At 42.3% G+C, this 27,345-nt stretch overlaps 1 protein-coding gene across 4 annotated transcripts in view; it reads right to left on the bottom strand.

Moving 5' to 3' along the window:
- Positions 1–9,695, bottom strand: part of IQSEC3 (IQ motif and Sec7 domain ArfGEF 3) — a 103,857-nt gene extending 94,162 nt beyond the window's left edge. For all 4 annotated transcript variants that reach the window (XM_086755329.1, XM_086755306.1, XM_086755297.1 and 1 more), the window contains exon 1: positions 9,138–9,695. In XM_086755329.1, the coding sequence (XP_086611455.1) occupies positions 9,138–9,643 (506 nt within the window). In that variant the 5' untranslated portion in view covers positions 9,644–9,695. The remainder of the gene's footprint in view (positions 1–9,137) is intronic.
- Positions 9,696–27,345: the final 17,650 nt, after the last annotated feature.

The following is a 27,345-nucleotide window of genomic DNA, read 5'->3' as shown; positions in this document are numbered from 1 at the left end:
GGAGGCCCTAGCAGACATGCACAATTTACTGGTGTTCTACTGGGAATGGGTTTGCAAATTTAAAACCAGCAAATGAAAGACAAGGACATTTGTGAGAATTCTGAACTGACTGCAGGGCTGAAACTTTTCCTGGAACAGCCCAACAGAGGCAGAAACAGTATTCCTCATAGAGGGGCAAAAGCAAGGAAAGACAGATCTGAGCTTGGTTCCATAACTGAAGTAGAAAGGTAATAATCTCTATAAATCTAGAAAGGTACTTTCTCTTTTGGAAAATGCTATCATGTATAAACTCCATTAAGAACTTCAGGGCCAAAACCACAATGCTCCGGGAGGCAGATCCAAGGATGTTGTTCCATGGAGGCAGTGTCCACCCAGGCACAGCAACACCAAGATGCTGGACACTGAGTCTAAAGGAGGTGCTGTCAGAGCAGCTCTCCCACTGGAGCAGGATAGTGTGAACCGCTCTGGAGGACTGCTGGAAATCGACATCACAGAAACAAAGAGATTGACAGCCAGGTCCTGAATTTTAATAGAAAGGTCAGAATTTGAACAAATATCCAAAGTACAGTAAAACCTGGAGAAAATCCCAAGCCTCCTTAAGATCTATAATAATTTCAGTGTCAATTTTCTGCTACTCTTGAGAATGACATAGATGCTTTAGTGTGTTTCAGCAAATATAAATTAACCTCTCCAATAGTAACTGTCTCAACACCAGCCCATGCCCATGCAAATGTTGGCAGGTGGATTAAGATGATCCCCCAACTTCATATGCAAAGCCAAGAGGAGCAACAGACTCCCATTTGCCAATGGTAAACCTCCACCTAGGTGCACCCTGAATTCCTACAGTAATTTCCCAATTCTTTATAACTTCCATATTCAAAGACTTTTAAGAGGCTATTACACACAGAATATCAGCTCCAAGAAAAGGTCACAGATTTGGAGTAGACTGTTCAGCCATTTTGATGTACTGGTGAGCTACATTAAAAAAATATCTAGGGCTTGGTCTTTATTACCTGAGTTCCTAAGCAAAATATGTTTACTGTAACCATATAATCTTTTCCTTTTTCCTCCTATGCATGCCTCTCTCTTTCTCTGTGTGGGTGTGTGTGTCTACTTTGGTTCCTACTTTGTAACTGCAGATCCCACTGTGAGCTTCAACCAAGTCTGAGTGAGTAACAGTGATCTCAGAGATACTAACCTCTTATGAGTTCCATGAAAATGGCTGGTGGGGTGTAACAGAGAGAATTTTGTAGGTTCTCCTCTGAGGGAAAGGCTGCCAAGTGACCAGAAGCCATTACTCCACGCAGAAGTCTCCATGTTGGAGAGAGATGTTATAAAAGCCTCAACACCAGGAGAAGCTTAGATCAGAACTCACATCTTGTTAGGCATCAGAAAATGTAATTGTGACACAAATCTTCTGGAAGCCAGGCTTCATTAGCTCTGCAGCTCACAGGCCCCCTTGTTTTCAGCTAGAAGAGGGCAGGAAGGATAAGGTTTGCCATTTTAAATTTCTTATTCAAAGTCACTTCAATTTCACCAAAATGTCCCCTCTTAGATGCAACTAATCATGGAAAATATTGATCCTCTTCTGTCCCTCTCAGAAAGTGCAACTTCAGAGCACATGGAAATAACAGCTGATCAATAAGCATAATCTTAGCAAAGCAAAATCTCAGCACAAGCAATAAAAATAATACCTGTGTGAGAAGCAGACTGAGAGTGCATGCATAGGGTAGAGAAAAGAAAAAAAAAAAACACTATTAAACGGAGCAAATATATCTTTATAACCCTGTAGCAACAAAACTCCTACTACCTTATATTAAAATACCATGAGAAAACATTAAAACCTATTATACAAAGAATCAGAATGTTCTTAGTGGTTTTTCCATTGTTCACTGTTATTTCTGTGATGAGTTGCTATCCATTGCTATTGTCAACACTCATTTACACTAGTGGATGTATGTGTATTTGTGTGTGAGGACAGATACACAAAATCTGGTGCAGATCCTGAGGTGATGTAAATTGTCACAGCTGTACTGACGTCAGTAAAGATACACTGTTTTCCTCCAGCAGATAATTTGCTTCTCTGTATGTAAAAAGCAGAGAAACTAGGTGCTATTTCAACTTTGCTCTTAGACACTTGCTGTAGACAAATGCTCATGCATATACATTTGCTCTTCTGTGTGCAAATACACATATTGCCTTGCAGTACACATTGCGAGTAATGACAGGAGCTTTATGCTGCTTCCTAGGCTGAAATTTATAAAAAGGATCGTTCCTGATCTATCTGCCCACTCTTATCTGTAACAATAGATCTCCAACTGCTTTGCTACAGATCTTAAAATACACAGAGATGAAAGGGACTGTCCAGTATCACAAGCCTGTTAAAAATACATTTAGGAGGAATTAAACTTTTATTTAAGACTGTTAGTCCAATGCTCTAACTAAGAGATTTTAAACAGAGCCATTGGGCAGAACAAATCCAACAGTCAAGACTCTCATTTTTTCACCTACAGCTTAGCTAACTGAAATGGCAAACTCCAGAGTAGATTAATAAAAGAGTGTTACTAGTTTGTTTCAAGATATATCTCTTTGAGGGAAAACTGTATATATAATTTTTAAAAATGTACGAAAAAGAAAAGGAAAATGGTCATATTTCAGGCTCTGCCTTCACAAATGACACTTTTTTTTTTTCCTTATTTGTTCTTATATGGTTCCATGGAATGTGGACAAAGTAGCAACCACAGGCTACAGGTGATTTTATAACAAATGAAATATTTTCCGTCTGTTAAACAGAGGAATATTTCCGGCTTTCGATAATGTTTTCCTAAGGGAGAAACAACAAAAGGTTTCATAACTGAGAATGGAAAAAGATAAATAAACTACTGCTGAACTAGGAAAGAAAGGAGAAAACAAGCAACCTAACAAGGCATTTATAGGGAAAATAACAGGAAAGCAGATTAATAAATCCTGTGTACACAAAGATTAAGGTAGAGAGACAGTAGCTCTTTTTTACTGTTTCTACTTATATTCCAAGGCAGAAGAGGAAAAAATAAAACAGGGAAATTTCTACAATCTAATACATCTGTTTGTGTAGAGGTATTTTTGCTTGCAGAAGTGTATTTCATCTTATCACACAAACACTTTTTTTTTTAATGAGTAGATAGAAGCCATAATTAATAGAAGAGCAGACTTCTTGCTGACAGGCACCATCTAAGGACCAGAAGAGCCTCCGAAGGTTAGATTTCTCTGGCTTACTCTGACTATAAGTGCAAATAATTTCAAGTATGGTGTAGGTGGGAATGTGTACAGTCTGTGCCTCATATAAGTAGCCATTTGCTGCATGCATAAACTGTATGAGCCATGCCTAAATTGTATACTCCTATGTGCGCATCATTTTATGAAGGACACGGAAGTATCAGTTGCTTGTTGCAATCTCAGAACAACAGATGTCCTTCCACACTGTACGTGCTGCAAAGAATGGGATAAGGCAGCCCGAGTCACCTGGCACTGAGTCCCTGGCAGAAATTCTCAAGGGTGTTGCTAATACCTATTCATTTGGGACATTTTTCCATTTATACCTTTTTCAAACAGCCATGTGTTAATTATTTTGAATGCTAACAGTGTTGCCATGTGAGCCCATTGCTTCTAAAGTCCTCTCATAGAGCCTTACCTTGGATCTGCCTGGGAAGTGACACCAAATGTGCCAATACAAAGTGTATGGAAGAAATTGCCACCAGAGAAGAGCAGCCTGGCTGCAACGGAACATATAGCTGAGTGACATAAAAATAACACCATCTTATCAGACAAAAACAAAATAATGCATTTGGATTCCTCCTCATTTAAGCATCAGAAAATTCACCTTTTTTTTTTTTGCTGTTGCTTTCAGCCCTTGGCTTCTCTGGTTAAAAGACTCATATTAGTCTTCGTTACTCCAGGTACTGTTCTAACTGGGCTCACGACACAGATACACAGGTAGTATCTGTCCAAAGCACCACTAGGCAGTATTTCACACAGATTCCTTCCTTGTTATTACTTCCTGATGCTCCCATCCCACCAGTGAGACTTCCCACAATAGTATTTTCAGCTTTGACACTGTGCTGCTCTGGCCGGGACTTTATACAGCATCATACTGAGGTGCTATCCTTGTGGGTGGAATTCTTCATGCTGTCTTTACTTAGCAATTTTATACCTAGCACTTCACCCTGAACCCTTCCTAAGCTGAGATCTTTTCCTTCTCTCACTTCATCTGTTGTTCCTTAGATATTGTTGTGAATCATTAATTCCATATTCTTCTGTCTGAGATTTTACAGACCCTGATGTACATATGACACAGGTGTGTTCATGTCATAAAGTAAGTTTACAATGTGAATGGAACCAGTATGGATACATCTTTACATGGGATGTAGTCACAGACACTGTACTTGCTTTTCTCGTCTCATTATGCTCTTTATTTCAAAATCATCTAAGCTGGGCTTTAGCATCTGTGTAGCTATGCCAATGCAGACTTCTGTCATTTGAAACCAGCTTACAGTACTCTACTCCAAATAACTTTTGAATGCGAAATGGTGCAGGGATGTGCAGAACCCAGGGCAGCACCAATGCAACTATTTCTGGTGTATGAAAGCTCAAGGGAGTTAAACCTTGAAATAGGCTGGGGGAAATCTGAATCTGAAAGAATGAAAGCTGAGGGCAAACGTAGCATTCCTTGAGCACCCAAAGTTAAAAAAAGGGTATCTGGGGTACACAAGCCAGTCAGAATTGTTCTGGTCTTCCTTTTTTTTTTTTTGGCCTGGTGCAATGCGCAAATATAGCAAAATATGTTAATAGTGAGCCATAATATTTACAGTTATTGTTAGTATCCATTGAAATCAGTGGGATTTTCTCTAGTGCCTTTACCCTGGAGATAATCCATAGAACAGAACATTAATGCATAGTTAAAAAGAAAAATTATGGAAAACAGTACCTCTGCATATGCAATATCTTCATTTTAAAGTTACATAATTGAGCTTTTGAAATTAAACAAAAATACAGCAAACAGCCTCAGACCACAACAGCAACTAAGTGACTCAAACATTGTCTTTTAAACTTGCCTCTTTACTAAGGTAAAAAACACTATCCTAAACCAACACAAAATAAAATAAAATAGTTTTCAGCCCAATGCAAATCCAAATGAGCTTTAAGACCTCTGGGAAAATGTGATTTTAGAAAATTTCTTGCAAGAGTTCTAAGAGTTTGTTTTGCATGGGGAGATGTCTTGTAGAGCAAATACAGGCTAATAATTTAAAGGCAGTACTTAGATTCTTTATGTCATGCTAGACAAATACTGTTTCTATGCCTTGTTTTCACTGTTGGTGACACAGTTAAAGGAAGACTTTAATGCCACTTTAATGCAGAATGTTTGCAAATTGCATCCATGTCTTTTGATGGAAGGAACCATAACAGATTATTAGCTATTATTCTAATTGTCTTTATCAAAGTGAGTTTTCCAGCTAATGCATGGGCTCAAAATCCAAAGTCCTTCCGTAGGCAAAGCTCCTACTGAGAGTTTCATGGATAAAAACCAGCAGGATTTGGGCCATTTAGACTTAATCTGCTAAATTCAACCCTGTGGCATTTCCCTGATACTCAACGACGGGTATTGGGGATTGGCAAAGAAGGTAGTATTCTGATAAAGAAGGGAAGGAAAATTTATGCTCACTGGATTTGACGATACTTTGGGATGGTCCCTTAAGACAAGAGGCTGCCTAGTAAGGGTGATCTAAGCTATGCTAATTCGGCAACCTGTATTTTTGAAGCAAAACATTCCATGATGAATGACCTTATTTTTTTGTTTTTAAAGCTGTGAGGCGCTTATGCAATAGACTCCTAAGGTAGAAAAAGACAGATGCCGTGGAATAATAATCAGCCTAATTCTTGCTGAGAATCTTTGCAAAAATCTTTCTCCTTGCTTCTCCTTTCATAGGTAAGCTCAGTGCCACCTTTATCACACAACGACATGCAGCAACAATTAGTGGGCTTCTGCATAACTCAGGAATTCTTCCCTTTCTAGAGGCAGGCTTGGGTTTGTTCCCTTTTAAAATGTAGGCTTTTTTATTTTTTTTTAAAAAGAGCTTTAAGAAAAGAAAACTTAGCAGTTTTTTAAAAAGAGAACAATGAAAATAAGACTGAACTTTTCTTTAAAACAATAGAGATCCTTCAGCTGTTTTTACTTACGAGCCCCTTACAGAAGACTGGCCCAGTTGACATGAATAGTCACATGTGTTCAAAAGCTCTGGTCTTCACTTATATCCAGGGTCTGAGGTGAGCTGGGCTGCAAAAAACCCTCAATCCTGACTCAAAATGAGCAAAATCCCTAGGCTGTGTCTAAGGTGAGAAGGGCCAGCACAAGTACACTTAAACATGCTGACAGAACCTCCTGTTTTGTGAGAGGCAGAGGAAATTCCATTACCGGGCAGTGAGAGCCAGGCACTGCCCAGGTGCTGCTTTAACCCTTGCTTTCAGACACGGCATCCTGACATGCTAAAATATCATTTCTGTTATGTTTAGAGTGGCCATTTTCTGTAGTGCGCAGTTAGTTCCTATGCTCTTGGCTATGAGAAAAAAAATACAGATAACATTGAATTTCAGGGTTTATAATAGAGGTAAAAACATGCTCAGATGCGGGGAGGAAGGAAGAGAGTGCAGATACAGAATCTGTCTAGGTATTAAAGTATATGTCCCCTGCTGTCATGCAAAAGCAAAAATACAACTCTCAGCTTGGTCAGTTGCATCATAAGGGATATTGCGCACACTTTCAATAGGTGGTGAAAGATTGTTTCCCCATCCTACATCCAAGTTGCCTTTAAGTTAGATTTTGCAGTCTCTTTGATTTCCTTCTAACAGTCAGAGATGAGAGAGGATGAAACCCAGTATATACAATCAATGGGAAAAAATAAAGAACCTGCAGGAGTGAGAAATGTAGACTGTTTTGCATCTCTCGTATTTCCTTTTCCATACAAAGATTTCGGTTTGCCTAAGCTATAGAAGGAAACAGAAGCAGTCTATTTTAATCTTTCTGAGTGAAGAGCGCTGCAGGGATTGCTCTGTTATCCCCAGCAGCAGCCCTGACTTTCCACAAAAAGGCTACATCCAGCCAGCCATCCAGCCATCCATCCATCTATCTATCTACCCATCTGAAATATAAAGATTATTGTATGATATACCAGCAATCAGCTGTGTTGTTAATGCACTTCTCTTTGTGCATTTTGGTTGGAAGAAAAAAATCTACAATTCTTCCTCCAATCAAACCCCACTGCAAAAAAAAAAAGCTCAGATAAGAAGGAGGTATTTAGACTTATGCGTAGAAATTGATTCTTCAATCTATGTAATGACGTATGTTAGAAACTCTCTTCAGAGGGAAGGAAAGCCCTTGCCGATATGATGTTTCTAACAGAGTCGTCACTGCAGGGATTCACTATTGAAAAAACAATGAGGTTGATTATGCATTTTTCTACGGGTTTCTTACAGTTTTGACTTCAGTGACTTAGACTATGCTATTCTGGATTTACACCAGTCAGCATGAGTTCAGGACCTGGCCCTAAGTCTTTTTAAAACTCCATCTATTGCACAACACATAAGGGCCAGATCCTGCAAATGCTTACAACCTGTATTAATACTCTGAGTAGCCCACTCACTTCCTTTAAGTTGTGATTGCAAAATTGAGTCTTACAGTGCAGTATTTTAGAAGTATGGATCTGCCTCTTGGGATTCAAGCATGCCTTGATTGTACATATTCCTTTAATAGTATTTCTTTCAATAGTAATTTCTCCACTGATTTTCATAAAATCATGTGATAGATGCTTAGCTGTTATGAAGTGGTGTAACGCTACTTACACCAGCTGAAAATCCACTCCATGTTGTAGCTATGCTTGTGTACTCAAAGTAAATGTGAGAGAGAAGGGTGCCTTTTATTTAAAGCATCAAAAGACACAGGGAAGATGTTTTGGGCTATACAGTGTGCTGTGTACGTCACTTGTTTTGACATTACTATAACTAAAACAATAGAGTTCATTCTAGGAAAGAAATTCCAATCCAATTTTATTACCTCCATTAGCTTCGTTCTTACATAAAAGAAGCCACATCAGAAACTATGCTCCTTCTCTTCCTAACTTTACTAACTCTGGCTTTCAACCAGATAATATTCCTCTGCTGTCAAAGTGCCTATACAAAGGACAATACAATACTGAGTGCAGCTGTAATTACCGGCTGGTGAACTGATGGCATATACTGGATACGTAATCCAAGAAAATGTGACTCTTCAATAGTACCCTCTTCCACCACCTATAGTGCTGGAATGCTCATCCTTGTTTACTATACATGCATGCACATAGATCATTATCAGTATTCAGTACTAGTAGTCATGCTTTCTTCACTGAAGAGGAAAGAGCAGCAAAAAATACTTTGTCCTTTTGAAGAGCTGGATCAGTGTCAGGTGCCACTCACCAAAAAAAAAAAAAAAAAAAAAAAAAAAGACAGACAACCCACACACAAGTGCGATAAGCATCCCAAATGTCAAACATGTACAGCATCTGTATCTCTGTGAACATACATACATCATGTGCAACATAATGCATACTCAAGACCCCTAACATCAGTGAGGGCAGGAAAATACCAACTCATTCCAGGGATGATGGGGGGTTTTTGACAGATACCAGTGACTTAAGGCAAACAAGCTGACACAATGCTGCTGTCCTTTGCAAAGCTTCTCCCTGTTTGGACTAAACCACACTCACCTTTGATCAGACTTATTTATTTATGGCAGGCAATGAGGGCACGATGCTGTGTGTAAGCACCGCGGCTGAGCAGCCCGAGCGGGTTCAAACGGGCCGCAGACACTTGTACATAAAAATAGAAGCGGTGAACTAGGAAGCAGGTGCCTCCTGGAAGCAGCATCCTGGCTCCTCTTTGCACTCTGCCTGCTCTCCCCGAGAATGCATCGAGGGAGGGATTCCCCACCCACCCACACACCGCCTCTCTCCGTGCAAGGCTGCAGGGGGTATAACCCAGTTCCCTCTTGGACCCGGGCCCGGAAAGAGCCCGTTACGCCTGTGTTCCCCCACCGCCACCCCTGCCCGCCCCCTTTCTCCCTTCTCACTTACTCCGGTCTCCTGCTCAGGACGCCTTTGCCGATGGCCTGGGGGGTCTTGTGCTGAAGCAGGGCGGCGCAGCAGCCCTTCTCCCTGCCGTCCTTCTCCGAGGGGTGCTGGTGGGGCTGGAGAGGGGGGTGCTGGTGGCCGGGAGCCCGGCCGCTGCCGCCGGGGCCCGCCGGTGCCTGCTTGCCCGCTGCCGCCGGCGGCTGCTGCTGCTGCTGCGCCGGGAGCTGTTGGTGGTGCTGGAGCGGGTCGGGCTGGCCCGGCGGCGGCGGCGGCGGGGGCTGCTCGGGCGGGGTGCCTTGGGGGGGCGCGGGGGCCGCCGCCGGCTCGGCGGGGGCCGGCTGCTGCCCGCGGAGGTTGCGGTTCTCGGTGCTCAGCTCGTCCAGCCGCCGCTCCAGCTCGTCAATGCGCTGGCGCTGGGTGTGGATGAGGCTCTGCTGGTTCTGCACGATGGCGGTCAGCTCCTTCAGGTAGAGGACGGCGCGCACCGGGTTCTCCAGCAGGCTCTCCATGCCCCGGCCGCCGGCCCGGGCCCCCCTGCCCGGCCGCCGGCGCTCCGGCGAGAGCGGCGCGGGCTGCGGGGAGGCGCCTCACCGCCCCACGCGCACACACACACACGCGCGCGCGCGCCCGCGCACGCACCCGCGCGACCAACGGCCGCTCGCTCGCTCGCATGCCGCACGCGCGCAGGCGGGAGGGAACGGGAGGCGAGGCGGCGCGGCGCGGCACGGCTCGCGCGCCGGCCCCTACCCCCCGCGCGCCGGGCACGGCGAGGCCGGGGAGCGGGGAGCGGGGAGCGGGGCGGGACCCGCCAAGGAGACCCCGCCCCCCCCGCCGGCCGGGCCGCGCAGGCGCGGGAGGGGACAGGGGGTCCCGTCCGTGTGCTGGGGTCGGACCGGTGTTGCTGAGGGGGAGCTTCGGGTGGTCGTGCCCCGCTGCTGCCCTCCCCCACCCCCGCCTCAGCGAGGCGGTGGGCGCTGCGGAGGCCCCGTCTGCGGAGCGGCCGAGGCCGAGGGGAGCCCGCGGCGAGTGGGGGCGCGGGCAGCGCCGGCGGGGCCCAGCCGAGCCCCTCTGCGGAGCCCTTCGCAGCCGCTCCAACGCCCTTCTTCGCCCCTCCCTAAATGGCAGTTCTAGCTGTTGCTGTTCTTTTTTTACCCAGAGTGACTTAGTGATTTTCTTTTTTTTTTTTCCAAAGCAACTCGAATAATTGTGCCTGCTTTGGCTGCCCTGTTGATAACGGTCCTGTTTTTCGCTCTACCTCATTAGCATGCAGAAGGCACGGCTAAATCTGAACCCGAGGGAAGGAGTTCCCGAGGAAAATGGATGGTGGAGGAATCTGCTGCTCCCTTGCAAGACTCCTTTGAGTCTTTGCTGTCCTTTAGAGTCCTAGGAAGAAAACTACGACTTTACTGTGGAGTTTTGCTGGGGAGTGTGGGGACTGTGGATGTAATACCAGAGAAGTGGTAGGCAGGGCCTTTGCTGTTAGACTCTGTGCAGGTTTTGCTCATTTCTCAATAAATACTTTCCTTTGCCCTTCCTCATTCACAGCCCTAAGAGTTCTCAAACTTACAGTCTTGAGACTGAGAAGCTATCTGTGTGCTTTCTGTTATATTAATCAATAAGTAACCTGGCTAAATGTAATAAACTTACTTTCAGGAACTCCTGTGTAGATCCATGAACAACTTCCATGATTTCTGTAAAGGGTAAAAAGAGTGGCATCCTTTCCAATCACTGTGGGTGCTGAAGATCCAGGAGGAGTCATGATCAGTCAGACCTAGTTTTAGGCAAGCGTGTTGGTAGATTCGACTGAGTGTACAAAAGGTGCAAGGCCACAGAACAAAACTGTTTTTAAGTAGGTGATTTTGAGTATAGAACTGCTCCTGTTTTGCCTTTTCAGATCAGCAAAACCTGCACCATAGCAAGAATTTCCTGAAGTGAGGAACCAAGCAATGTAAAGGAGAATCTCTGTTTCAGATGAGCTGAAAGCTGTATTTCCAGTCTTTGCTGTTCACAGATAGCCCTGGGAATGTAAACTGATGCAAACAGGATCACCAGGATTAGAAGCTATTCACAGACTCCTCCTAAAAAAGAACTGCTATTCACAGTTCTCTTGCAAGCACCTAGAGATGGCTTTGGGGATCGTGAAACATTGCCATATGTCCCATGTATGTTGGGGAAGACCCCGGACTGAAATCTAAGGAGTAAGAGCATTCAAATCCCACACACTTATGATTATAACAGAAAGTTTTAGGGGAGACCTTCCTCCATCTCATTACCTAGTGTGTCATTAATGTCTCGTCACAGGGGATTGACTGAGCAGGAACTGGCATTATTTAGTAAGGGGAGAGATGGTTACAGGGCAATGTGAAAAAAGGCACACACAGAAAGACGAGGAGGTGAAAATATTTGGGGAAGAGTGGAAGTGATCGTTTGGGAAATTGTGCTGATATGCTGACTCTTTTCAGAGACACCACTGAGCAGCATCATTTCAGCCTTGCCTCACAGGAACACAGTCCAGGGACACCAATGGAAATAACAGGCTTTTAGCATTAACATATTCTGGGAAACAACCAAGGATGGCTATGGGTATGCTTATGTATGTACATACGCACAGACACACACAGAGCTATCTTGTCCTTGTTAGGAGAGACTTTGGGCAGAGATAGTTTATCCTGCAGAATAGAGGAGGCTGTTCTAATGCCTAAGGCAAGCCCAGTGCAGAGTTCTGTCTTCACAATGGGCATCATGTTTCTTTGCAGCTCAGCTGGATAAAAGCGATGAAGAAATAAGGGTCATCCCTGGTACAGGTATAGTCAGCGAGGTCGTGGCATGTATTCTGAAGGGAATACTAACTAAAAAGAAAAAATCATCCTGGTTTGGATGATTGGGGATGGGACAAAACAGCTTGGAAGTCTTGTGTGACAGTGCTTGAATGCCTATCAGAAGATGTGACTTCTGCTGTGCAGAGTGGAGGCAATGTATTCGTTCCCTTTTTCTGCACCTTTAATTTGCTTGACTAGCCTCATTAGCCTAGTTTCTGCTAATAAATCTTTGTCATAAATTAAACAGAGGTCTACGGCCATGGATTGGTAAGCTAAAACCAAGCAGGCTAGGAGAATCAGAAAAAAACTGTTTTCTGTGCAGGTGTGATGGCTGGTGGACAAAACCAGTAAGACCAGCCCTGACCTTCTAGGTTCCTACAGAAAGCATGTGCCAAAGGAAAATGCAGCAGAATGCTTTTGTGCCTAACATGAGAGACTATGCAAGGATCTCCTTACAAAACTTCAAGAGGTAAACAGAGTTGCATAATTCTCCACAATAAGAAAATTCAGTGAAGATGGTATTCATTCAGGAGGAATCTGCAAGGTTATCAGAAGAAACTGCGTACCTTCTTTCACTTGGTAAGCAAGAACCCTGCATAGTTAGGAAACGCCTCCTCTTTTATCCAGCCATCATTGTGTCGCTTTTATTACGCTGCCACAATACCTAGCATACATCACTTCCAAAGCTCTGCACATTAGTGAAGTAAGCTTTACTGTTCCGTAGAAGGTGAATGGTAGGATTGTAGCCATCAGAAACAGGGAAATAAGGACACAGAGTGATTAAGTGACTTGTCCGAGGCCACGGAGGAAGCCAGGGGGACAGCTCTCTGATTTCAAACATCTTTCGCATATAGCTCAATCTTCAGGTTATTAATTGCTGCTGCTTCTCTCTCTAGGAGACATGATATCTAGAGGAAAACAATGGTGAAGATAAGGAAAGTATGAATTCTGTTAAAATTATTTTTGCCATAGATAATTTGTTGGTATTACATTTTTCAAAGTCCTGATTCTTTTCAGATCATTCCAGAAAAAAATAATAATGAATAATAATGGATTAATTATGTCATTATGGAATAAAGTGTTTCCCTTATCCACTTAGTAAGGTGCTTGGGCATTGCACAGACAATTATAAATAAAGTGCAGCAGTAGTAATTAAAAGAATCATGCATTGTAAAAACAAAACAAAATGCAAATCAGTCAAGCCCGAGGATTTAACGGAAAGGTCTAATACTACATGATTTAATTTTATATTTATTTAGCTATTTAATTCTGTCAGAGGAGAGTGAATCCATAAATAAGGGCATACTAATAAGCATACATAATAGGGAAGGTAGTAACACCTTCAGGTGTTTCGTCTGCAGAAAAATTTTCATTCGAGAGTGTTTTTGCATGTTCTGAGAGGTCCTAATCCCACTTTAATTTGCAACAGCTCACTGAAACTTGATGTGAACAAATCGCTCCAGCCTTTTGACAGGTAGAGACTTCCTGTGTTTTTCCATTTGAAATTCTGTTCAAGGCATTTCCCATCTCTCAGTTACACTCCTTCTCCTGGAGAGGAGCTCCTCACAGCAAATCCATGCAGTTTTCTCCCCATTTCTTGCATTTGACCCCATTACCCTCTACCTTCCATGCCTTGCAAGGTAACAACTTTCTCCTTATAATTTAATATCCAAAGTGCTACCAGTTTGAGATGCAGGGCATATAGCTTACGTTTTCAGCTGATTTTATGGTCTTACTATCATAAGCTTATGAGATAATGGGAAGGTTTTTTATACCTCTATAAGACATGTATTTCTATCGTCTTTCCTTTAGGAGAAGGAGAATTGTGTACAAGCACACCTGAAGAAAACAAAGATTATTGGTGTTCAAAGTAAAGTCCTCAGTACTCGAGGAAAGTCAGATTTAATGTTGGCCAAGCCACTGTAAGTAACCTAATGTTTTCTCCCTTTCTTTCTGTCTCTCTCAAAACCGTGGCAGAATCTTGAGTGAAATCCCCACAGCCAGTGTTTCCCACTGCATCCATTCTTATCCAGTTCTGAAGAAGTACACACAAGGAAGCGTAACACAAATCATATAAAAACCGCAGAATTGGAGTAAAAGATGGGAGGGAGGAGATGCAAGAGATGCAAGAATCACAGTCTTGTGTTGCCACCTTCCATTTTGATTTCTGGGGGAAGACAGGGTGTTTTCAGCCCCACCTGGAAGTTAGCAGCTGCTTGAGTAGAGATTCTCAGCACTGCTTGCAAATAGCCTACAGACCAAAAAACTTCTGCAGGAATTAGATGAATAATTTCAAAATAGAAGATAGAATCAAGACAATCACAATGTACTCATGCATAATTCATGGCTGGGGAAAAAAATCTGCATCTCCTGAATGATTCTTTCACTCGGGCTCCTTTCACTTCAGGCCTCATCCAAAACTATTCAGATCAATGAGAGATGTTTCACCATCTTGAGTCTAAGCCAAGTCAGTATCTGCTTACACCTGTTAAACAGACGGGTAAAATGAAGCTGAGACCAAGTAAAGTGCATTGCCCACAATCACATAGGTCTCCACTGAGGGTCTGTAATTAGGAAGCATTGGAAGTCAACAGCAGTGCTTCTTCTGCCTCAGATGAGCTACGGGTAAAGGCAAGAGGAGTCCTCTGGCATCTTCTACCTCAGTCCAGCACCTAAAAGCCAGGTGGCATGGTCTGCAGTCCTACCTACGTTCTTTAAACTGAAATCTGCAGCAAGGTGAACTCTATTTCTCGTGTTGGGGCTGTTGAATTGTTAACTCCTGCTGACACCACAAAATCAGAAGCAAAGGGGAAATATCTTACTCTGTAAATCAGTCAAAAAGAGCTGAGGACAAATACTTCAGATTCTTTTAACATGGAGTGGGGTTTTTTTTTATTCTCTTCAGTGGAGTACAGCTAAACTAACATATAAATATTTTAAAACAGCTGCTCATCAGGAAAAAGGTACAAATTCTGTATGGTAGCCTTAGCTGAGATGTGTAGTTTTGACACATTTTAAAATTGTGACTGTATTTGAACTGTGCTATTGCAGCCTTGCATTATTTACTGCAGATTAAAAGGAATCAAAGTCCCTCTTTAGAATGCACTTTCCTTTTTAATGTTGCTAAATGTTACATTATCGCCTGTCTTTTTCATGAAATTAAGCTTTGACCGCTTAATTCATTAATTCTAGAGACCAAAAGCTACACAGAGACATTTTCTTCAGAGTCAATCAGGGTTTTGTTTGAACTGACAGTTGTTCAGTCTTTTGTAAATACTGCAGTAAAATGAAAAAATGAAATATGAGCTTTATTCTCCAAATCTTATCTAACTAGTCCCACTGAATTACATGGAGATTTTCAGATGGGACAAGTTTGTGTGATCTGACCTTGCATAAGATACACAGGGAAAAAAAAAAAGAGAAAAAAAAAAAACCAACATAATAATGTCTCCAACTAGAAGCTTTTTCTGCAGTGATAGAAATCAAATACTGTCAAGAAAACAAAAAACATGCATGAACAGTATACATTTCAGCTACGGCTACAATATAGCATTTTTTCTCACGAGCAGCTGTTTAAAATATTTATTTGTCAGCTTAGCTTGTTCCACTGAAGAGAAAAAAAAAAACACATTGAAAGAATCTTAAGTATTTGTCCTTACCACATCTCAGCTCTTTATGACTGATTTATAGAACAAGATATTTTCCCTTTGCTTCTGATTTTGTCGTATCAGTATGAATTAAATATTCCACATCCCCAACACAAGAAAGAGAGTTCACCTTGCTGCAGATTTCAGTTTAAAGAACGTAGGTAGGACTGCAGACCATGCCACCTGGCTTTTAGGTGCTGGACTGAGGTAGAAGATGCCAGAGGACTCCTCTTGCCTTTACTCAGTGTTAATCTCAGTGTTAATAAGAGGTAGCACTTTCTGATTACAGACGCTCCGTGCTGTCCTGTGTTTCACCTTGAAAGCGTGGCTTGTTTGGTCTGTGCTCCTGTTGTGTAACAGGGGTAAGCAGATGCTGCCTTCTCAGGGAAATTAAGGACAGGACAAATCAATAGTGCATCTGGCCTGACATGCTACACACTGTATAATCTCATGCACCCACTGAACCTGGAAGACGAGTTTAAGAACAATGTATCTCCAGAAACGCCTCTGGTACTACAGTGGAGATAGTAAAAGGTAGAGCATTTGTCTGATTCCTTGATGATTTTGTCACTATAATTAATCTCTTGTCATTGTTGACAAGTTGGAATATTTTTCTCGTTTGAATTTATCCTTTTTGCTTTCCAGCCGTGAGTATTTATGCCATTGTCCACTAGGGTAAAGAGCTCTTTAGTCCTAAAGCATTTCTCTCCTTGAGGGTGACTGATCAGCTCACCTGATGATATTATTTTTAGCAAGCTAAACGGATTGAACTCTTTAAATGATGCAGGTTTTTTTAAACTTCAGTCTTTTATTTTTGCTTCTGAGGAATCCTTCAGACTTGCTGATACACAGTGTGATCCAGCTAGAGGCAGGCCAAATATTTGCTGAAGAGGTCGCTGCTCAGATGTGTTCCTACCTCTTGTTGCTCATTATATATGGGCTCAGGCTTCTGCTCAGTTTAACCTTTGCCTTCAAATCTGCTTACAGACAGGATCCCTTGTACTCAGACATGCTGACTTGTGATAAATATTTCTGTGTTTTATCTTGGTGTCTGAAAGAATTTCAAGGAGCAAATGAAGAGACAAAAAGGATCCTGTGACTCAAAACCAACAGAACTTGCTCCAGACTCTTCTTTGAGGAACACAGCAGAATTGCTTCAGACAGCCACCACCATGCACATTCCTGCAACTGATTCCATACAGTAGGACCCCTGTCTACACAGCCTCTTGCAAAAGACTCAAGACTCTGTTTTGGGAGGCACAGATGTAGAGAGCAGGAGATAGGTCAAATGGTGGCAGGCCACAGCTCTAGTTTTTGTGTTGCATGTATTAGCCTAACATAAGGTTAAACTCTGGGTGCAAGGCATTGTGTCTTGTGAATTTCTTCACAACTGATTGAATTTTGGCAATGGTTGAAACCAATCTAGTGGCAAGGCAAGCAGCTGAAACCTTACAATATTTAGCTTGACCGGAGAGAAATTCTCCACTGATTTGCTGGCTACTGTATTTGCCTATCTCCCAAGCAAAAGCAGCCTAGCAGACAGTGAGCAGAAGTATCTTCTCAAACAATATTACACTCATTTTTAAAAGAGGCAAAAAAGAAAAAAAAAAATCCCAAAAGCTCAAAGCAACACTACTTTTTCTTTCCATCCCATGCAGAGATGACAATTCAGTCACTCCTTCCCTCTACAGGACTCTCTGCAGCGCTCTCCTTGGGAAGGTGGAGAGAGAAATGGCAAAGGATAACAGGTCTTGTCCCTAGAGGAAGGAAGGACTTAGGAGCCAGAAGCAGTAACAGTGGCTGGATGGTGGGGAGAGAAAACCAATGTGAATTGGGAAGCATGATACATACCGTTGAGAATTGACAGGGGGCAGGGGACATAGGCTGTTAGTTGCTGGGGCGGGCAGAACTGAGGCAGGAGGAAGACTGACGTTTGATCTGCAGGCAAGACTGACATGGAAGTTGTGGAAGAGAAGTGAATATGCAGAAGGAGGCAGAAAGGTGTGAGGGCAGGAGGTATCTGAAGTTCTTTTCAGTGAACTGAAGAGAATGGCTGAATATTTGTTATAAAGACATGCTGAGCATGGTTAAAAGGAAGACTCAAAACCTGAAAGTTAGGTTGAAGCCCACTGTGTAAGACTTTAAGAGCGTATAAATAACAAAAAATCAGATGCCTAGGAAAGAGAATTACAGTGGGAGCAGCACAAAGTGATACTTTCTCAAAATATGCTTCCAACCAGTCTTCCTGAGCCAGAGGTGATAGCCTTGCATTAAAAAAAAACCCTCAGTAGTTTTCTCTTCTGTCAGTTTGGCTGGTCTCACCTTGAACCCGTCTGAATTTTTAGCATTCGCATCATCCTGTAGCAGGGAGCATCAGATCTTTGCTCCAGCTGTACTTACCTAACACTCTTGCCGTGCACTACTGGGGAACAAGGACACCATCGCACACCTGAACGAGAGATCAAGGCCACATGAGCAAACAGAGTCCTCTCTCCAAAAATGTCATTGCACAGGAGCATGTAGGTACCTGAGGCTTGGTCAAAAGACAACACCAGTCTTTCCATCGACTGTCTTAGTTTCAGGTCTGGATCCTAAAGCAGCCAGAGTTATTTGCTGATGTCTTAAGTTATGATTTGTTTAAAAGCTTCCCATCTGTTCAGGTTTGTACTCTGTTTCATACACATTTAAATTACTGCTGGATGGATGTGGTATAGTGATGATTTTGGAAACATTCTCATTGTTTTCTAATTTCTTATGTGCTGTGCTTTTTACAGACATCGGCACAAAAAGCAAAACAGAACCAACTGTGACAGAATATATAAAACAGCATGAGCTGCCTACAGATAAATGAAAACAGTCCAAAATAATAGACACCAATGTGAATCATGACCAATGAGCATATTTGTAATAATAAACATGTCATCTGTGTCAGATAAACAATTCACAAATATTTATTAAGATAAACAGATTATTAATAGAGAGACATCCAAAATTCAGATCATGTCTTTCAGTCCTAGTATATATAAATTAGCAGCCAAATCTGCCGGAATAAATCTGGCACTCTCACAGAGGTCATCATACCTAACAAATTAAAAAGAAAAAAAAAGGAGAGTACAAAGAAGGAGAGAGCACACAAGCATTTTTTCCCATCTACTAGTATGACATAGTTTAGAGAGATCAGGCTGCATTAGTGCTACTAAAGATGATATAAGCATGATGAAGATAAGAAAAAACTGGAGGCAGAGTTGAGGGAGAGGCTTCCCCTGGTAGCTGCAGTTCTGACCCCAATCCTATAAGCTGCTCCAGGCAAGCAGGTGCATGAGGTCTCATTTTGAAATCAGTGGGTTCAAGCCAAGCACAAAAATCTGTGTAGCTGGAGCATCACCCTGCAGTTACCATTTACCTCCTTTTGCCAGTCCTTCAGATGCAGAGAACACTTTGTTGGTATGGCATGAGTTCTGATGTCATGAAAAAATGTGACAGAGTATTTATTCTTCAACTCTGATGGTTGCAGAATGAAGCCAGTCAGTTTAAAAAGTGAACCACAGCTACTTTTCAGGAGGAGCTAAATAAAAACAGTTGTTTCTTTATGCAAACCTGGCACTAGTGCATCATGCAGGTGATAGATGTACAGATCTGAGCTTCTGGAAACGGAGAGGCTGGGGTTGTAGCAGCAGTGGGAATTCTTCCATAACGCACATTCTGTATGTTTCACAGCACAGATTTCAGTACATAAACAGTAGTGTACCACACTAAACAAAACAGGCCTATAAAATACTAATTGTGAATGAAACAATACTGGTTTTGGCATTAATGTTTTGTATTCTTTTCCTTCTAGGAAGGTGCATAGTCAAGCCCAAGCTCCTGCTGCCTCCACAGAGATATATCCAAAGATGGAAAGGAGGAACTCATAATATGACAGTCTGCCTGTCCTGGATAGGAGTAGGTGCAAAAACCTACCTCCTCACTGCTAGTGTTGGTTCAGAAAAACTCAGAGAGTTACTGTGATGGGAACCCAAGTGGAGATGATATTCTGGCAAGTGCTGGTATTTTTACTACCCACCATGCTAATTAACCCTCTTCATCCTTTCTGGCACTTCAGTGATGTCACTGTTGCTTCAGCAGAACTGGTAGGTAGCCCTGATTGGAATTTGTCCTGCTTAAATAGCTATGCTGTAGCCAGCAGACTGTTCAGTGGGCTCCTGGAACATTAAAACCCTCTCTTACAAGTAAAAGTCGAGCTATGCAGAGCTAAAGGCAAGGGTTCACTACATGCTTTCAAAGTCAGAGAGTAAAACTCCCATTGACTTCAGCGGCAGCCAAGATTTCACCCTGCATGACATCTGCATTGCTTTTGTAGTGGTTCTGGGGTAGTGGTGAATATGAAGTACTTTGCAGTGATAAGAGACAAGGTGGTGTATTGTGCCAGTTTGCATGACTATAGGGAATAAAGCGCAAAATAACATCAGGAGCTCTCAACTGTAAATACCAGTCAGCACCATAAGAGGTAGGTGCTACCCCTACTCCTCGCCGCAACTAGTGCCATCACAGCCAGTTCCGTCTGAATTTTAAGGAATATTCTTGTAGCTGGTTTATATTTTCATTTGCCTTCTGAGAAGTCCTACTTACTCATTTTGAGGTACCTCCAAAAACTCCTCCTCTTCCTTTATGTTTATACATTTGCATCCTTCCAGATATTCTTTCCCACCTGCAGCAGTTGTTTTGTGGAAGTCCACGAGCCCTTTGACTCTTTTCCTTACAAGCCAGCTTCTTGCTCCTAATGCTGTTTGACTTACCTGTCCTGGCCATCTCTGCGCTTAGCCTACTTCCCTGCGTGCTGTAAAGGTCAAGCCTGTAAGTCCCCCGCACCGTACAACGGACACATCCACAACTGCCCATTTTAAAGGCAGGAGTACCCCACGGCTTTTTGCTGGCAGAGGCGACCTGTGCTGCCTCACCGTTCAGAGCAGGATGCAGCTTGTCTTTAGCAATCCAGCTCGGCACCTCTGCCTGGCAGCAAAATACTTGGATAAAATTAGATAGAGAAGCTCCGTCCAAACTTACGGGATTTCTGGGCTCCACCCCCATTCTCTGCATTCAACGGGAAATTCAAGGACATATTAGTGATCTGTATAGATTTGAGAACACATCTTTCATTGTTGATGGAAGCTCAGCCTGAGCTGAGAGGTTAGGAGCTTGGCTGTGGTCCCGTCTTCCTTTCTGCTGAAAATTCTTGGTTCCTGGCTCCTGTTAGTGGATGTGCTCACCAACTACCAAAGGCCGTGTTAAAATGGATGTACTGAATTGTTTGTCATAAATTGTTTAGTTGCCAAAATAAACATTCAGTCAATGCAAAATTATTTGTGAATTTGAGATGCATTCACTGAACGTTTTGGACATTTAAAACAATGAGGACAACATCACAGGAATGATTAAATGCTTCTTTTTGATGTGTTTCTAAGCAAATTGCTTGGATGTCCTAGGTGAAGTCATAAGGTGGTAGGGACAGAGGGGAGTCCTGCACCATCACCCAGCTACAGTCCTCCTGTGCAGCTGCACCTGGTCAGGATGCTTACAGGGACCATGTCAGAACAATGTCACATACCACAAGGGGGGGACAAATGTAGCCCATTTCTCAGGGAAGAAGGTTTAACATTGGAGCACAAGGTGTACCCCCTTCCTGCTTTCCAGTTCATGTGAAACTCCCCAGACTTATGAATTTTGAGGGTGTTGTTTTCTCCTAAGCCCTTTGTCTTCTCTCAAGAACAGGGAAGAAATTAAAACCTGGAGTATTTATTTATTGATGCTTAGCTTTACTATTTTTTTAAAGAATGAGCTATGCAGTTTAGCTAGCACAAAGAAGTACTATTCAAAATACTTATTAAATAAATGCACTGGTTTTATTATGAAACAATGATAAAGATATTGATAAAATGGATGTTGTGTTGCACATTATTTTTTTGCCTCTTCACATCTCTCTAAAATGGAGGGGGGATTTAAAGGCTGAAGTGGGAGATGTATATCCTACCGCTTTGTAAATGGAAAGGAAGATTATATCTGTAGGTCTTAGAAACAGAATTAAGTAGGGACCTGATGATATAATACAGATGCAAAATAAATTCATGTTTCTAGAGAAAAATCTTGTGAAATTAACACGGCACCTTGGTACACAGTTATTACAAGGCAGTTAATATGGCATAATTTTAAGGACCACCAGGAAATTTGGCCTGTAGCACAGAGGAATTATAATAGCTTGATATGGTAAGCTTTGAAATGAAATAACTTCATGTGAACGCTTACCAGCAATAGAAAGCATTTGAAAGACTGAAATGCAAGAGTAATAATGTCACTGGAAATGTTTAACATGTATTTCACTGCTCATTCAGAAAGAAAATATTTCACGTAAGAATTTCAAGTTTTTACTAGATTTCCAGTTGAGTAGAAATTGGAAAAACACCTCTGAAGGTCAAGAATAGGCTCTTCTATTAATCCAGTCCTTTGCTTTTTTTGCATAGACCTGGAAAAAAATGGCAGAACAAAAGTTGGTCTCAAGCAAACAGATAGCAAATAACTTACCATTATTTTTTTATTCTTTACCAAATACACTGTAAACAGTTTGGTTTGGGGTTGACTTCCATAAAAAAAAAGCAGAGTTTAATTTTTTGGTTCAACAACTGAATCAAATAATCAATTATTCACACAACCCAGCCATTTGAACACCCACTTAAATCCTAAAATAGGAGCTTGCCATTGACAGCAAAGAGTTTGGATGAACTTATTCCACAGAAGTGAGTCTCATTCCCAGATAATATTGATTTCTTTTATTTAGTTTTTATATTTGAAAAGATGAAAAATTGTTTCCAGCTTGAAACTAACTCTGCAGGAACAAGCTTTTATTTAAGGAATATTTTCAGTGCAAATTTTTCTTTACCACATATGACTTCATTTTCTGAAATATGCTTTTAGGAGGCAACATCTAAAGTACAATTAAGTGGTGCAGGACTAAGTCCTAATTGATGGTGACAATAATTAAAATGAATTATTTAATGAAACTACTTTTTTTTTTTTTCTGCTTTCACTCCTCATTATTCTATTTGGAAACACACTGCCTTAAAATGTATTGAGTGTCCTGCTGTCACTATTTAGACAAGCATTTGTCAGTAGCTTCTTAATATACACTAATATTTTCAGTAGGCTTTTAATAGAACATCTTTCTCTCTCTCCAGTTATATTTAATGCTAATCTTTTAACGTATGGTCTTGTAACACTTTTCATGCTTCTCTTTTTATTAACTTTTCAGATATATTCAGAAATTCCCTAATTTGCATCCAGCAATGACTTATGTCTTGAAGCATTAAAATGTACATTTAAAAACATTGAAGCTAATGTAGGAAACTGATAAAATACTATTAAAAGTTCCTAGCTTAAATATACGTGATTTGAAAAATATGAATTTTTAAAAGAGCTATTTTTAAAAAAGGAATAAATGCTCTTAAAAATTCCATCTCTTTTTCTTCTTCCTTTTGGAATTATAAGTCCAGAAGATTTTTAAAAAAAAAAAAAAAAGGCATGTCCAAAGCTGGGTAGGGAGTGTAGTGAATTTTCATCAGAATGCTGACATTCATTTGAGCCTTTCAGGACAGGAAAAAAAAAAAACCAAACATCAACTTTTTATGAAACACAATTTAATATTTAGCACCCACGTCATTCTAAAGGAACTTAGTGGAGGTGATCAGAATCAAAAGAAGAATGATGTTCACAACAACTTGCTAACACAGTAGCCTGTAGCTGTAGCTGGCTCCTTCATCCTTGGGTTAATGTCCTCTTCACGGGGCAGAAGGGGACTAGGCAGTGCGCGACAACTCCTAACTTTATTACAGCAACAAAAGCACAGCTCGGCAATGGAGTTCATGTCCCAAACAAAGTGGAGAAGGTTTGGATAGCTGGGTTTTGGGTTGAATATGCAATGGGAACTGGGATTGCATGGCCAAAAGCTGGATGTCTGAGAGTGTTGCAGATTCTGTGAGTCTTGCATGTGTTGACTTTAAAATTAAACAAGTAATCTATGCCTGTTAGGAGCATGGCTAAGTGGATGCCTTAGAATACTTGTTGCTTTTCACTTACAGCCATGGCTTTTCTTAATATTTCTCCCTTTCCTTTATTTTTTTTTAAAGGCCTGGTATGGGATGTTTGATCTCTTGCCAGGTAGCCTAGCGGGAATACTCTGTTCAGTTATGCAAGAAGCATGGATTTGATCCCTAACTCCTGTTAACATGCTCTTAGGAGTACATGGTTACAAAAATAAAAGCATTAGCCTGCAGCCATTCTGCTGTGTGCTGTGCTCTCATCAGATCTCACGTGTTCAGCAAGGTCAGCCCTGCTCAGGACTCACAGAGTTGGGGGTGCTGTGGGCACGTGGAAAGGAGCCATGGAATGCGCGTGAAACATTGTCCTCATCTGTGCTTCATTCCAGGGAGTTTCTATTCACTTGTTGTCTATTTTTTGTTACCTTTTTTCCTTCATATGTACCATTATTTCCTAAACATGCTTTTTTTTTTTTTTTTAAAGTCAACAAAGGCAATTAGTGTGAGCACACAGAACTGTGTGGATGCAATGCTAAGAATGGCATTTTGGAATTCATAGCTAAGTGTCTTCCCAGCTACACTTAGGATGGAGACCTTTGCAATCCAGCCTTCCCTTACAGAACAGTTCAACGTGCATCAATAAGAGACACTAGTTTGGTACAGCTGTACAAAGAGGTACTATTTTAACCTCTGATAGTAATACACGGGTCATTTGCAAGTCATGCGTGCATGGAAGAAGTTCAATTTATTACTGCTAATAATGTGGGGTTGTTTTTCTCCCCCAGCAGTGCCTGAAAACTAGCCACAGCCGGAGCCCCACGTGAAACACTGCAGTGCGTTGTGCCCCGGCGAACTTACAGTCTGATGGGCAGTGCAGGCACGGGATGTCAGAAGGGCTCTGGCACCCATGAAGAATAAGTAATGTGATGCTGGTGAGTGACGTTTAAAGCTGTGAGTCCAAGGCTGAGGAGGAGGCTTGGATGATAGGGAAGAAAGCGTAGAAGCAGAAGGGGTTGAGGGGGGGACTTTGACAAGAGTGGCACAGGAGAAGGCAAAGGGGGACAAATACAGTGCTTCTGTCAACTTAGGCTCTAGTTTGTTCCACTCCACTCCATCTTACCCCAAAGCTCCATTACTAAAGGAAGAGGAAGGCCACATGTTTGGGGGAAGTGTGTGGGAAAAGTGTCTCATCTTCACAAATTTGAGTCAGAAGAAAGCTTGTGCAGAAGGACAGGTGGCTGTAGTTGTCCCTTATTTTATCCCCCTGCAACAAGAACACCTCAGAGGTAATACAGATATAAATGTTACAATTAGAGTATCTATACCTCTTGGGGGCTGGGGGAAGTACTTCATATATTACTTTCGTCTCCCAAATGACAGAACACTGTTTAGTTATGTCTAGTTTTAACATCCTGTGAGCATATACTGATCATTTTAGCGTGCACTCACAGGGATGCTAATTGTCACCAGAGAACAAGGGACAACTGTTCAAGGAGGATCCTGCCTGATCCTCTAAGGCAACACTACAAGCAAAACATGAGAGTCAGACCTGAAGCAAAACCCGGGGTCTAAACACTTCTAAATGTTAAGTGAGCTCAAGCCTATGTCCAGCCGCAATAGCAAAACATTCCTCAGATCTGAAAAACTGCAAAATGAGAGGGATGTCTGAAGTAAGATCTGATCTGTTTTCTGGCCCTCTCCTGACCTTGTGCAAAAGCGACTCAGCCAGCTCTGCCTGCATGTTTGACAAACGCTGTTCAACAGACTGCAAGAAATTTCCAGCATCTTCAAAACACACAACCACAGCAGCACTCTGTATTCTCCTCACCTTCGTTTTTCACATTTTCCCTTCAGGTTCTACGCTTTATGTTATTACATTTTGGTGTAAAACATTATAATAAATAATAAGTAGCAACATTTTCCATCCTACAGATAGCAAAGATGGAAAAATATTATTGTTTCCATTTTTCTAGTGAGAAAAGTGAGGCACTAATTACTTGCCCAAGGTGACTTTGCTCAGTAAAAGATACTGCAGCAAGAGAAAGAGCAAATTAATTTAATGTTTTGAAGGTTGGGTTTGTCGGTTTGCTTTTTTTTTCACTTGAGAAAAAGCACTCTAGTGGGAAAATGCAGTTTCAGAAAAGTAGAAATGAGTTCAAAAATACTGTGAATGTAAAAGTGTTGGCTCTTGCACATGAATTTGTGGCTGTGATACAGCAACAGATGAGTGATCAGTTCGCGTATAGATAATTGCAATGAATTTAGCCTACAGGAAAAAAATGTCTTTACGCAAGAGTTCTGGACACAGTAGAAGTGCTTGAATATTGCAGTGATGGAAAAGCTGACAGGATAAGCACTGTAGACAGTTAGCCAGAGCGGCATGCAATAGCACAGAAAACCTGATGCGCCCTGAGCTGCTCGGGATCAGCCAGTTGCTCACAGTGAGGATTGTGCCGGCAACTGACAGCAAAGCAGAGCGTGCAAAGCCTCCACGCAGCCCGCAAGAAGGCCAGTGGAAACACCTGGCTTCATTTATTCAGCGGCCCAAGGACAAAAGCAGGTTCTGACTGAGGTGAGGGGGCAGGTCAGTACCTTACCACTGCAGAACAAAGTGACTGAAAAGTGGCAGTGCCACTGTGCTTTAACAGGATTTCTCTGCAGCCCCTCCCCAACTAGTGTTTCCCATTGGTATCGACTTGGGCAATGGCTCTGGGAAAGCCAGAAGGCATTTTCCAAATCAGCAGTTAACGCATTTCCTAACTGCAAGTGTGACTTAGCACAACATGAGTTGCTGCTTTTTGCACCCTATGAAAAATCCTATCTTACTGGCTGCACGGGAGGAAGGACCTCCATCTAAATCTTCCTGTACCTGGGCAAGAGTGGGCAGTAGCACTCCCTTTGTTAGCAGAGAAAAATACCATGCATTATTTCGGTTTTGTTGGCTGGAACGCGCCAATGTAAAGCAGTGGCAGGGCGAGCTGAGAGGCCACAGGTGCCAGTCAGCTCCCCGAGAGCAGCCCTTGCTTAAAGAAGAGGATCCTGTCCTCAGGACCACTAAAAATGAGCCAGTGAAATGTTACGAAATAGCCAGTAAACATTCTTCTGGAGAGAGAAGAAATTGCGTCCGTTATTCCCCTGGCTGGGAATGGTGTTGCTTGGTCACCACCAGCCACTTGCGTGGGCTGAGACACGCAGCCAGCCAGATACAAGTGCCTCTGTGGTTGAATTAGACACTGTGTTAAGCAGCTGCTCTCCTGATTTGCCTCCAGACACTTTCTGTGCTGTTATTAACACCTACCTGTGCCCAGTTAGGTAGGTCTTATCTGCACAGAAAAGATGTTTGATATAAGATAAGGTTTCACAGGAGTTTGCTACAGTTTACAGCCTCTCATCTGCTACCAGGGTCTTCCTGGGGCTTTGTCCAGTCCACTGGCTTCTCATGTGGGACTCAGGGTATCCCTGTTGCTCCATCACCTCTCTGCCTGCCCGGCCTACGATTCACTGTGTTCCCTTCCTCTGTCTGTGTTGGCTCTCTTTTTGCCTTTTAATGACAGATTTTGCAAACCTGCTGGCTGCTCTTCCTCAGGGTGGATGGGAGGGGGGACATGGGAAGCGGCTGCATCAGCCTGCCATCACCTCTTGCTTTCTCTTGAATTTTACA

The sequence above is a fragment of the Chlamydotis macqueenii genome, chromosome 1 (assembly GCF_036417535.1).
Source record: "Chlamydotis macqueenii isolate bChlMac1 chromosome 1, bChlMac1.mat, whole genome shotgun sequence".
Classification (NCBI taxonomy): domain Eukaryota; kingdom Metazoa; phylum Chordata; class Aves; order Otidiformes; family Otididae; genus Chlamydotis; species Chlamydotis macqueenii.
The sequence above is the reverse complement of the archived record's forward strand: the minus strand, read 5'-3'. Positions and strand labels throughout refer to the sequence as shown.